General features: G+C 39.5%; 1 protein-coding gene across 12 annotated transcripts in view; it reads left to right on the forward strand.

Moving 5' to 3' along the window:
• axdnd1 (axonemal dynein light chain domain containing 1) overlaps positions 1-13,753 on the forward strand; it is a 162,273-nt gene that overhangs the window by 143,481 nt on the left and 5,039 nt on the right. For 6 of the 12 annotated variants that reach the window (XR_009514785.1, XM_059984538.1, XM_059984543.1 and 3 more), the window contains 4 exons: positions 546-641; positions 3,435-3,563; positions 6,082-6,173; positions 10,429-10,574. Coding sequence is in view for 8 of the 12 variants with exons in the window: in XM_059984538.1 (XP_059840521.1) it covers positions 546-641; positions 3,435-3,563; positions 6,082-6,173; positions 10,429-10,574 (463 nt within the window). In the remaining 4 variants the exon portion in view is untranslated. The other 6 variants (XR_009514787.1, XR_009514786.1, XM_059984539.1 and 3 more) reach the window with 5 other exon arrangements.

The following is a 13,753-nucleotide window of genomic DNA, read 5'->3' on the forward strand; positions in this document are numbered from 1 at the left end:
TCCATTCATACTTTGTTTAGGCAGCAAATTTTGCACCACTTTCAATTTACTATGCTGTATCTATTGGTCACAGCTGGTTTGCACCTTGTCTCTTTATGTTTTTAGTTCTTCTTGGATTGGCATTTGGTTTTCTCTGACCATGTGCTGTAATTGATTGGTTAGGAATAATTGAGTGACTTGCTCTTATTTGTGGCTGATTTTAACTCTAATAAAGTAAAAATTTTTTGGTATGATTTTAAGCAATGAGATACTTAAGTTAAAATTCACAATAAAAAACCCATTTGAAACATTAAAACATTTGCCCTATGGCTTTAAAACTTTCTTCTCTCTGAAAGTTTTATATTACCAAGGCTTTGAAATTTGTGAATAAATTGGCTGTCAAGAAGTCCCCTCTGCTAAGTTTTTTTTCTATTTGAAATGAACCCACGAACACGTTTCCTGAATGATTAACGTAAATCTTACAGTTTTGCTATGTCACTATGCAATGTAGTTGTAAGTGTCAGTCAGTCAGTGAGAATGCTCTTATTTCTTACCTCAAACTGCAGACATCCGCTACTGTGCAAGTTGAGGACGCTACAGATATCAGAAAAACTCCACAGCCTGAATGCACAGATGGAGCTAAGAGAACTGTAGGTGATGAGGTAATGTCAAACCACAAGCACCTGCTTTGCTGGTGATCATCTCTTAGGTGAAATATCTAAACATATGACATTGAAAATCTTTCCTGTGTTTGATTCAGACAACAATGAATTTTACAGATATAGCTTACTCACTGAAAAGAAGAAACTATTATTGTTGCTCATTTTTATTGGAAATAGCAAAGGCAATAAAATAAACACCAGCCAGTAAGAGCTTGTATATTTTTCCCATGACTGTGTGCACTTACTCACGTTTCCTCCCTAATTCCAAAGACAGATGGTTAGGGTAAGATTAATGAGTTGTAGGCATGCTATGTTGCCACCGGAAGTGTGACAACATTTGCGGACTTCCCTCACCACAGACCTCTGAGTGTGTTGGTTGTTGACACAAACAACATACCTCACTGTGTGTTTTGATGTACATGAAGCAAGTAAAAAAGGCAAAGGGTGGTTGTAGACGGGTCACATTCTGCACGGAGGTCGGTGACCAGTGGAGTGCCTCAGGGATCTGTTCTGAGACCCCTTCTCTTCACGATTTTTATAAATGACATGGATAAGGAAGTGGAGGGATGGTTTAGTAAATTTGCTGATGACACAAAGGTTGGGGGTGTTGTGGATAGTGTGGAGGGCTGTCAGAGGTTACAGTGGGACATTGATAGGATGCAAAACTGGGCTGAGAAGTGGCAGATGGAGTTCAACCCAGATAAGTGTGAAGTGGTTCATTTTAGTATATACAAATATGATGGCAGAATATAACATTAATGGTAAGACTCTTGGCAGTGTGGAGGATCAGAGGGATCGGGGTCCGAGTCCATAGAAAGCTCAAAGCAGCTGCACAGGTTGACTCTGTGATTAAGAAGGCATACAGTGTATTGGCCTTCATCAATGGTGGGATTGAGTTTAGGAGCTGAGAGGTAATGTTGCAGCTATATAGGACCCTGGTCAGACCCCACTTGGAGTACTGTGCTCAGTTCAGGTCACCTCACTACAGGAAGGATGTGGAAACCATAGAAAGGGTGCAGAGGAGATTTACAAGGATGTTGCCTGGATTGGGGAGCATGCCTTATGAAAACAGGTTGAGTGAACTCGGTCTTTTCTCCTTGGAGCGATGGAGGATGAGAGGTGACCTGATAGAGGTGTATAAGATGATGAGAGACATTGATTGTGTGGATAGTCAGAGGCTTTTTCCCAGGGCTGAAATGGCTGCCACAAGACGGCACAGGTTTAAGGTGCTTGGAAGTAGGTACAGAGGAGATGGCAGGGGTAAGATTTTTATGCAGAGAGTGGCGAGTGCGTGGAATAGTTGCTGGTGCTGGTGACGGAGACAGATACGATAGAGCCTTTTAAGAGTTTTTTGGATAGGTACATGGAGCTTAGAAAAATAGAGGGCTATGGGTAAGCCTAGTAACCTCTAAGGTAGGAACATGTTCGGCACAACTGTAAGGGCCTATATCGTGCTGTAGGTTATCTATGTTTCTGAAGCTAATCTTTAAACCTTTGTGTATGACTATACTGTATACTTGCTGCCTTGGGCTGCTGTCTGTGGCCTCCCTGCACTTGAAGTTGCTTCGACTGGACATGGAAGGCCTGTCTTGCATCCCTGAAGTGACGTGGCTTGAGCAATATCAGGACTAGCATTCATAAGCCATTAAAATTATGTAATATCAGTATTATTTTGTAATAAATATATTTAAGTAAAACAGAAAGAAACCTAAAACATAAATAATTTAAATTAAACTGTGCCTTTCTTCTCCTCAGCCTCCTGAATCTATTGAAGTCAATGGCTTATGATTCCTGTGCCAGGTCTAGTTGGGCCTTAGGACCTGGGAACTGGAATATCAGGGAACCCAGCAGGATTGGACTCTGCAGTTCATCCTCAGGGAGTTCAGATCATGCACCTTTTATTGTGCACTATATCTGAGCCTTCCTTATTGGTTTATGCATGTAAGGTTGCCCCGGTCCTACTATCTTTTGTGTACTGCCTTTATTACGTTTTATTTAGAGGTGCATCACAGTAACAGGCCCTTCTGGCCCAAAAAGCACATGGCAACCAATTACACTGACGTGACCTGTACATCTCTGGAATGTCAGAGGAAATCCACACAGTCACAGCAGACAGCAGCAGGAATGGAACCAGGGTCTATGGTGCTGTAATAGCATTATGGTAACTGCTAGGCTTCCCTCGAAAGAAGTAAACATTACTTATTGACATATAACATTTATAATATCCTATTGCGCTTAATTCAAAAATAGTTCAAAGAAAACACGAACAATAACAGAACACCCATTCCTTGGATGATCAAACAGGGTGAAAGCTAATACACTTCTTCCTTCAAAACAATCGCATCAATTCTGCTGCCTTTTCCTTTAGTTCCTTTAGTGATATTAAGAATTCTGTTTCTGGTTGTTAAAGTGCAAATTTATTTTGTTTTCTGACCAATTAGTTCTTCAGTTTGTCTTGGCTTTTACAATAGATTCAAGTGTGGAAAGTAGAGAATGAACTTTTATCTGGCCCTTTCCATCTATTTTGAATACGAGTTCAACTCTTCATAACCTTTCATTTTTTGCTTGGCTTTTGAAGTCATTTTCAAATGTACAAATAAAATGAATGCTCTTGTTCTATTTACAATACTTTTCAAATTAGATTGGCATTAAACAAACTAAAGTTTTTCAATAGTTAATTTATTGCATATTTTTATAGCCTTGATGTTTTCCCCTTGATGGGTTATTATTTTCACTCTGTAGAAAAATTTTGAACAGAAATCCTGCATTCTAACACTATCTTAATTCATACAGGGTAAAAGTTTTGAAATAATGGAAATTAAAGACTTTCAGAGCCCATCTAAATCTACTATAACGTATATTGGTGAAGATACTAACATCTATGAGATAGACTTGAAAGAAACTCCCCTGCCAGTTGAGAAGGTAAAGCAATAATTAATATGTATGCTCAATACAGAAAAGTATGCTAATACTATGACCCATTTGACCAAACTTTCTGAATATCTTCATTTTTATATCATACTTTCTTAATGAGTTGTTACAGGTGCAAACCCCGTATTACAGTTTAAAAGAATAGTCCAACCTGACTTTATTTTTATTTTGAACACAGTTGCTTTGCCAGAATTGAAGACGACATGCTAAATTAATGCCATGATTGTGTTGTACTTCAATTAAAAATATTGGGGCTGCAGTAATTTGTTCAGCATTTATCACTCAACTCACACAACTAATCAGATTAACCCTAATGAATTTCATGATAAGAAATATACTTTATGACTATTACAAAATGAACTGCAGGATGTGCATTTGCTTTAGTAAATGCTAGTTTGAGTCTAGCATTTTATGTACTCACATTGTTGCATAACTGCTGCACACTTTTCTTCAGAATATGGCGTTGGGGTTCCTTGTACTGTTGCAATCCTGTGCTGAAGGAACTCTCACATTACAGGTAGCTGATGGCTTCAATTTATGCAGCCATACTCTTTATTTTTAACTACTAATGAATGTGTAGCCAGGGAAAGATACAGTGAAGCAAGCTGAGCTAGCAAATCACAATATCATCAGCTTTGTGAGTTCTACACAGTGAACATTTTATGAAGAAATATATTTTTCTCCCAATCTCTTGAATTTCAAGTAAGTTAACAGTGTTCTCCCCTTGACGTATTTCAGCCAGCCATCAGCTACAGTGAATTCTGGCTAATTGGGCCATTGGTTAATCGAGCAGCTGCTTATTTGGAGCAACTCTTAAAGAATAAAAACTAATTGAAAAAAAATAGCTCTTCATTTATTTGGGATACCAAGCTGCTTAATTGTGACAGAAGACTGTTGCCGAACAGTTTCTAACTACCATCAGTCGCGTGCGCTTGTGTGGCCATTAGACACACAGTGCTTAGCCCATCAGTTGTGCAGGTTTGTGTTCAAAAATCAGTGATTTTTGTCACTGATAGTTGGTGAGGAATAAGCAGTAAGACAATTCAGAACTGTTTTGCTCACTGTGGTTTCAAGCATTCAGATTTGGAAATGCCAGTAACAGCCAGGAGTGAAAAGGAAATGATTTCACCAACTCAACAAATTAGAAACTATGAAAAATTTGTAGGTCTCAACAACATCTTGAATGCTACTTTTGGTCCCCACTAGACACTCAGGTCTCACCTGTGGCTCCAAGTAGCTGTTTGCATGTGATAGTGGCCACACCCCAGTACACAGCTTTGACAGGCGGGCTAAACCAGGTGAGGGTAGCCAGCAGTTCTCGTTACCATGGTGAGGTAGGGACATGCCTGTCCTGACATTCAAAGTCAGCTCTGGCAGACTGAGTGGATCAGATCCAATGGCCAGGAAGATGGTTCTGCAATACTACATGGAGAGCAAGGGGATCACGGGTCATGGTCATCTACTGTAACCAGGGAAGAATCCAGATATAACATCCACTTGTAGCACTTGACCCAGACTTCCGAGGTTGAGAGAGAAGCACTGCCTCAGTGCAAAAGCTTTTCCACTTTAAAAACTCTCTCACACAGGTTTTCTGACATTGTTAGAAATGATGGACAACGACCAGTAGTATTGGTAGTGTTCTAAATTGTTCTGTATTTCTTTTAAAAACATCATTTCTTTCTCAGTTAGCCAGTAGTTTGTCTGTTTTTCTGTTTTTATACCTTTTGAACTATTTTGATTAAACTTTGACTAATTTAGGCAGCCACTTAATTGGGCCAAAATGAACTGGTCCCAATGTATCCCAATTAACCGGAATCCACTCAATATTAAAAAAAGGTCCTATTTAAAGTGGGCAGTAGTAATCAGAGAATGTTTTACAATGTTTCTGATCAATAATGCGGTGATGATGGTAACATTTTCAAAGTTCACCCTGTGGAGTACATTGGCTCCATGCCGTAACACTGAAGCACTTTAACAATTAAAAATTCTTACCCAGCTGCTCTCAGAAGTAGCCAGCTGCGACAACACATACTTCATACCTTTCACTCCCAACTTGTGTTCCAAATTCTATTCTGTTCTCTCATGCAGTGTCATTAGCAGTGGTCTGGAATATTACATAAATAGATCTACATTACTGTGATTGGAATCTGTCTGTTACTGGCCACTGTGAAGCTATCAGTCAATTCACATAATTAATAAATGTGAAACCCACGCCATAAAGATATTATCAAAAAGCAGTTTGAGTTCTTCTGATCTTCGTAAGATTGCAAATTCAATAGTGCACTTAGTGAAAAAACAATTGAGAGCGGAGGTGCACACAAACGTATTTTAAAATTGGCAGAAAGTTATATCTGGCATTTTGAGCATTGAATATCAGAGTCATGCACCTATAGCAAAATCTGCCTGTGGAATGGGTGATATCTTTGCTTTACATTCCAGACGATTGTCACCAACTGAAACTTGTCCAGTTGTTCCACTCCTAATCTAAAATGTAAACGTTTGATTGCAGGCTGATTTTGATGTTGTTCTACCTGTGAAGCCCAAGGCAATGAGGAATTATGAGGCACTGGTTGAAGTGGGAGTGTTACAGAAACAGCTCGTGTGAGTAGCTATTTATGCTTCTTGATTCAATTTAAAAACTTGCTAAATTTGTTTGCAATACTGGTGGTATCTAATCCATTATTTCAGGTGTCACTGCATTTCAGCACAGCCATATATATTTCTGATAAACACATACTCATAGTAAATATTTGACTAATATGTGTTAGGGTAATGGATTTCTTATGGGTTTAATACAATCTTAGTAAGTAGTGATTTTGGAGGCTTCCCTGAGTTTCATAATTTGGTTTATTTGCCTAGAATGCAGCTCCTTGTAACATCAAACATGATCAAAAAAAAGTGAACGTACCTGAACAGTTGGCCGTACTCTGTTGGTTCTACATCTTGGTGATGTAAGCATTGTATTAAGGAAAAAAAAATCAGTCTACATATCCTAATCTTCTTTAGATGCAGAGGTGTTGCCAAAGTACTGGAATGCTTTGGAGTGGATGGTGAGGAGGTTTACTCAAAGAATGCCTGGAGGAAGCACCTTAGCTGTATGATGAGGTTAGAGAAACTGGGTTTATTCTCGTTTTAGCACAGAATGTTAGGCAGATACTTTGGAGAAATATTCAAATTAATGAAGGGGTTTGGTAGATTAAATTAGAAGTAATTTTACCACAGAAGTAAGTTGGCAACCAAATAGCCCAGATTTAAGTTGGTTGGTAATAGACTGGAAGAGAAATAGCCAATGTTATTTGAATTCTGCAATTGTTACAGTGTAGAAAGTAGTTGCTGAAAAGATGGTGAATAAACGGTCAATTGTACATTTCAAAAGAGAACTGGTTAAGTTCTTGAAAAGGAAAACTTTTAGGGCAGGAGAATGGAAGGACAAAAATATGTGAATAAATGTATAAAGTGAGAAATTTTGCAGATGCTGGAAGTCCAAATCAACACACGCAAAATGCTGGAGCAACTCAGCAGGGCAAGCAGCACCTATGGAAATAATTAATCAGTTGGGCTGAGACTCTTCTTCAGGGGGAAGATGCCAGAGTAAAAAGGTGGGGGGGAGGGGAAGGAAGATGGCTAGAAGGTGATAGGTGAAGCCAGGTGGGCTGGAAAGGTAAAGGGTTGGAGAGGCAGGAATGTGAAAGGAGAAGAGCACGGACCATAGGAGAAAGGGAAGGTGGAGAGGACCCAGGGACAATGGACATGCAGGTGAGAAGAGGTGAGAGGCCAGAGTGGGAAATAGAACAAGATGGGAGGTGGAAGGAAAACTCTTTTACCAGAAGGAGGAATCAATATCCATGCCATTGGGTTGGAGGCCACCCAGATGGAATATAAGGAGTTGCTCCTCCACCCTGAGTGTGGCCTTGTCATGGCACAACAGGAAGCCATGGATCAACAAGTTGAAAAGGGAATGCGGATAAAAATTAAAATGTTCTGCCACCAGGAAGATCTGCTTTTGGCAGATGGAACAGAGGAGCTTGATGAAGCCATCACCCAATTTATGGGGAGGTGAGGCAATACTTCACCTATGATTTTGCTGGGGTCATCTATTGTGTCCAGTGCTCCCCATGAGGCAATTTATGATGGTCCTCACCAATGTAGAGGAGGTCACACTGGGAGCACTGGACACAATAGATGACCTTAGCAGATTTGCAGTTGAAGCATTGCCTCAGCTGGAAGGATTGTTTGGGGCCCTGAATGGAGGCGAGGGAGGAGGTGAATGGACAGGTGTGGCACTTCGGCTGCTTGCAAGGACAAGGGCCAGGAGGGAGATTAATGGGAGGGACAAATGGACAAGGGAATCACGGAGGGAGTGATTCCATAGAAAGTGGAGAGACGGGGAGAGTAAAGATATGTTTGGTGGGAGGATCCCTTTGGAGATGGCAGAGGTTGCAGAGAATAATGTGATGGTAGGTGAAGGACTTGAGGAACTCGATCACTGTTAAGCTGGTGGGAAGATGGGGTGAGTCCCAATGTTTGGGAAATGGAGAAGATGCATCTGAGAGCAGCATTAAGAGTTGAGGAAGGGAAAACCTGTTGAAGGAAGAAGGCAAAGCTGATGTCCTGGAAAGGATAGCCACCTCTTAGGGACAGATGGAACTGAGAAATAAGAATAGCATTTCTACAGGATACAGGGTTGGAGAAATATAGTGAAGGTAACTGTGAGAATCGATAGGTTCATAAAAAGAGGTTGGTTGACAGTTCACTCCAGAGATAGAGATGGGGGAGATTGAAAAAGTAAAGGGAGGTGTCAGAAATGGATGGTTCTTTCAACTGGCAGGTACAAGCACGACTATATAGAGTGATTGTACTTTATAGTGTGAATAGCCAACTTCTGCAATGTATGTCAGTCAAATTCTGTGAAGACTTCAATGAGAGAGGTTCATGTTATATTAAGCAATATTGAAATGAAATAATAGATAGATAGATACCTTATTGATCCCAAAGGAAATTACAGTGTCACAGCAGCATTACAAATATGCAGATATACAAATATTAGAAGAGAAATCAGAAAGAATAAAATATGTTGCCTTAAAAATAAGATGAAAAAGATTTACAAGTCAAAGATTACAAAATTTGCAAGATTTCTACTGATAAGATGGTAGTGCGGGAATTACTGTAAGTTTAAACAGTAATGGGTTCACCCTTACACCGTATAGGTAAGAAGGGATGGTGGTATTGTACAGCAATTCACAAGGAGTCCACAATGCCAGGGTGTGGCAAACAGAACTTAAATGGACGTTGCTAACAGTCTAACAGGAGGAGGGTCATCACTACCCCAGCTATATTATACAGCCTGATGGCCGAGGGCAAGAATGACCTCAATATAGCGTTGTTTGAAGCAACGCAGTAGTCTTAGTCTATTACAGAAAGTGCTCTTTTGTTCAGCCAAGGTGGCCTGCAGAGGGTGAGAACCAATAATGCAATAGTAGCAATTGTTTATTTTGCGGTTTACTCACTTTGTCATGTTATTCTGTTGCTACTTCACTGATCTTCTTGCTCTTACTTGTGCATGTGGAATAGGGGATAATATACTGATGTGGATTGAGAATTGATTATTGTAAAGAAAGAAAAGAATGGAAATAAACTCTTGTTCTTAGGTTCACAAGTTATGATGTTAAGGTACCACATGGACTGCTACTTGGGCCCCAGCTTTTCAAAACCTGTCAATGATTGACAGAGGGGTCAAAATATCATATTTCCAAATTTGCATTGGTGGGATTGTGAGTATGGACAAGGATGTAAAGAGGTTGCTAAGAGCTATGAGATAGGGTGAAAACATAGCAAAGGGTTATAATGGTGAGTTTATCCACTCTGGTTCATATTAGTAGGAAAGTAGAGTATTTGTTAACGATGAGATGTTGGGTAATGTTGCTGCCCGAAGTGACCTCGCTGTGCTTGGACATAAGTTGCTGAAGGCCAGTATTTGTGTCAACCATGCAATCAGAGTACAAAGGGTATGTTCTGCTATTTTACAAAAGGATTTGAATGCAGGAGTAAGGAAATCTTATTGTATTTGTATAGAGGCTGGCTGAGCCTCACCTGGAGTATGTACACTAATTTGATCTGCTTACCCAGGAAAGGATGTGTTTGTCATCGAGGAATGTGGTGAAGGTTCGTGCAGAAATTGCAGAAATACAGGAATTGTGGGTTTTCCATGTGAGAAGAGAGTAAATAGACTGGAACTGTATTCTTTAAAATTTAGAGGGATGTGAGAAAAACTAATTGAAGCATTATAATTCTGTAATGACTGTTGGTATTTATCCAGGTCAGGAATTGTGAACTTTGTTTTTGCCTCATGTAGGGTGTTGAATGTCTGGACATCAGCCAGCATCACATTAAGCATTGGATCAGGGATTATCCTATTTACTTGGTCAGATATTCCCATAATTAGGTAAACAGTTAACATTGCATGAAAGCCTGAACAACTCTATATGAACAGTTTATTGTGCAGCTTTGCTGTATAATCTGCTGGAGGAGGTCAATGATCTGAGTGGTATCTGTGTTGGGTTAAAACCTTGCATCAGGACTTCACTGTATATTAACAAGAAAGTTGAGTTTTTGTTTAGTGATCTGAGAATACATAGTGTTAATATTCAAAGAGACCTTGGTGTGCTTGTACACATTGCTAAAGGCCAACATTCAGGCAAACTAAGCAAATCAGAGGTCAAATGATATGCTGGCTTTAAGTCCCTTTTAAATCAACCGTCATGACTAGTATAAATCATGTTCCCATACTTCATCACCTGCGGTGGCACTGTAGTTTTTATTCCTTTTGATAATGACCTCCTCATCATAACTTTGGCAGAGAAGCAGAGCAGCGTGCCTTGCAAGCAGAGGAACGGGCAAGTTCTCTGGAAGCTAACCTGCAGGAAGCTTTGGATAAGATCAGGGACATGACTCTAGCGTTGGAGACAAAAGAGCTACAGCAGTTGCACCCAGATGCAGAAAAAAGTAAGATTTCAATTTACCAGGAGTAAGTTATAGACACGATCAACTTTCATTTACTGTCTGTTCAGTGTTGGAGAGGCAACAACATGTTGTGCCTTACAATACCATTGCCAATTCCTTGGAGAGTATACTAAATGATGGGATTGATTAAGAAAACGTTTATCAAAATTGTTGAATTAATGGTATTTTACAGTTTAACTTGAAATTATATTATTAAAGTAGTCTCAAATGGCATGGGTGAATATATAGGCAATTTTCATGGCAAGACTGATACTCCTAAGAAGTGTCTGTCACTTGCAAGTACACAGATGGCTTTGATCAACAAACCATAACTGTGTTGAATAAATAGTTACGTTTTACTTTCCTAATGTGATGAATTAAATACAAATTTACATGATTAATATGTTAATAATTTCTGGGACAATTCTCTAGTCAAGCAATGTAGAACACAAGTGGGATTAATTGCTATTCATTTATAGCAGTTTAATAACATTTTTAACATTGTTATACAAATACAATGGATTCTGGTTAATTGGGACAAATTGGGACAAATTAGCTGAAGTTTCATGGAAATAGTTAAAAAGGTATAAAAAAGACAAACTGCCATTTAACTGAGTAACAATTTATGTATTTAAATGAAATACAGAACAATGTAGAACACTACTAATACCTCTACAGTACTATAAAACTGTGTATTAATTCCTAATAGTTATCGACAGAGGAAGTCCTCTGCCATGTTCATTTGATTGACCGTAAATGAACAAAATTAGTGCAGACACCTAGTGCAGATAGTGGATTGCCTTCATATAATGCTTTAGGTGATTACATCCTCCAAATCTTCATTTTCACTGTAACTTTCAAGATGATTATAACTTCAAATTCTTCATAATTCCTAACTTGTTAAGGCAGTGAAATTGTTTCATTTTTACTCCTGGTCAGTTCTGGCATCACCAAGCCTAAATGCTTGAAACTGCAGTGACTAAAACTGTTCCAAATTGTTCTTTTCTCAGTTCCTTCAAAATGCTATTCGCTTTTCTTAGTTTCTTCATCTCCACTGCATCTGTTCCCAGGACATGGTTTTCTATTCCAGACATCAGAGGTGGCTTCATTCTTCAAAGAACGGGGCTTCCTTCCCTCCACTATTGATGCTGTTCTCACCTGCAACCCCTCCTTTTACTGAATATCTACACTCACCCCATCTTCCTGTCGACGTAACAGGGATAAAGTTCCACTTGTCCTTACCTACCACCGCATCAGCCTCTGCATCCAACACATCATTCTCTGCAATTTCTGCCATCTCCAAAGAGATCCTACCACCAAACATATCTCAACCTCCCCACTCTCTGCTTTCCGCACGGATCGGTCCCTCCACGATTTCCTTGTCCATTCATCCCTTCCCACTAATTTTTTTTCCTGGCACATATCCCTGCAAGCAGCCAAAGTGCTTCACCTGCCCATACACCTCCTCCCTCTCCTCCATTCAGGCCACAAACAGTCCTTCCAGGTGAGGCAACACTTCACCTGTGAATCTGCTGTGGCCGTCCATTGTGTCCGGTGCTCCCGATGTGGCCTGCTCTACCTTGGTGATACTCGTTGTAAACTGGGGACAGTTTCATTGAGTTCCTCTGCTCCATCTGCCAAAAACAGAATTTCCCGGAGGCCAAACATTTTAATTCCAATTCTCATTCCTGTTCTGACAAGTTGGTCTATGGCCTCCTCTTGTACCAAGGATGAGGGCACCCTCAGGGTGGAGGAGCAATATTCTATACACCTCATATTCTGTCTGTTAGCTCCCAATCTGATTTCTCCTTCTGGTAAAAATATTTCCACCCTCCGCTCCCTTCTTCTTTTCCCTTCTCTGACTTTTTACCTTTTCTCACCAGCCTATCAACTCCCTCTGGGTTTCTCCTCGTCTTTCTTCTATAGTCCCCTCTACTCCCCTAGCTCTTTCCCACCCACCTGGCTTCACCTTCCAGAAAGCCTCTTTCCCTCACTCCCCCCAAACTTTTTATTCTGGCTTCTTCCCCCTTCTTTCTCAGTCCTGAGGAAGGGTCTCATTCTGAAACATTGACTGTTTATTCATTTCCATAGATGCTACCTGACCTGCTGAGTTCCTCCAGCATTTTGTCTTGATTCTTTGGATTTCCAGCATCTGTAGACCTCCTCATGTTTCTAAATTGTCTTTCTGCTTATTTCTCGCCAACTATCAGTGCTTTTTGAACACAAACGTATACAACTGATACTATTTAAGAACTGTTTCACTCTTAGCACAGTGGCCACACAAGTGCACATGACCGACCTAGTTAGAAATTGTTTAGCAATAGTCTCCTGCGCAAGTTAAGGGACATAGTGTCCCAAGTAAATGAAGGAAATCCCAACTATTTTCTCAATTAAGATTTTGTTCTTTAAGTGTTGTCCCAAATAAATGGCTGGCCTGATTAACCGATGGCCCAATTTTTCTGAATCCACTGTACATTAATTTCTTTGTTAACTACAACCTTACTGGTATGTTATTTCAGGTTAAGACTTTAATTGATTGACAGTGATAAGATTGCTTTGAATGTTTGTAGAAGTATAGCTATAATAGTTCAGTCATTTAAGGTTGAACATGATTTACCTGAATAAGAAACACTGGAGATTTAAGAAAGGAAGATAACATGAGGAGATAACAAAAAGATAAGAACTCAAGTCAGAAAATCATTAAAATTAGCTGAACTGTTCTTCTACAAAAGTTTATATCTTTTCCTTAAAACTAGGGAAAACATGAAAGCATGCATTTGTTTTTGAACTTTGAATTGTGTCAAATAGATGAAAATATTTTACAGTTATTAATATACTTAAACTTAATGCTGATTAGTATTACTGTACTGTATGATGTTGCTGTAAATAAAGCAGTTTTGGTTTATTCGTGAAATCATGTTTCAAATCCTTAAAGACTTCCAAAAGCGTTGGGTATTTTGCACATGAAAAACTGCATTCATCTCAGCTGTTGAGAATGTTCCTAAAGATGTCTCTTGAGACAAGCTACAACACAGAAAAATTATAAATCTTGGTCTTGTCTCACAATCCATCAGCACGAATATGGATCACTATGAATCTGAAAGCAGAGTGTAAATTCCACCTTTCCTCAAGTTTATCCTGCATTTCATTTCCTTCAAAATTCTGTTTAAATCCTTTCTGAC

This window comes from Hypanus sabinus, chromosome 11, assembly GCF_030144855.1.
Source record: "Hypanus sabinus isolate sHypSab1 chromosome 11, sHypSab1.hap1, whole genome shotgun sequence".
In the NCBI taxonomy this organism is placed as follows: domain Eukaryota; kingdom Metazoa; phylum Chordata; class Chondrichthyes; order Myliobatiformes; family Dasyatidae; genus Hypanus; species Hypanus sabinus.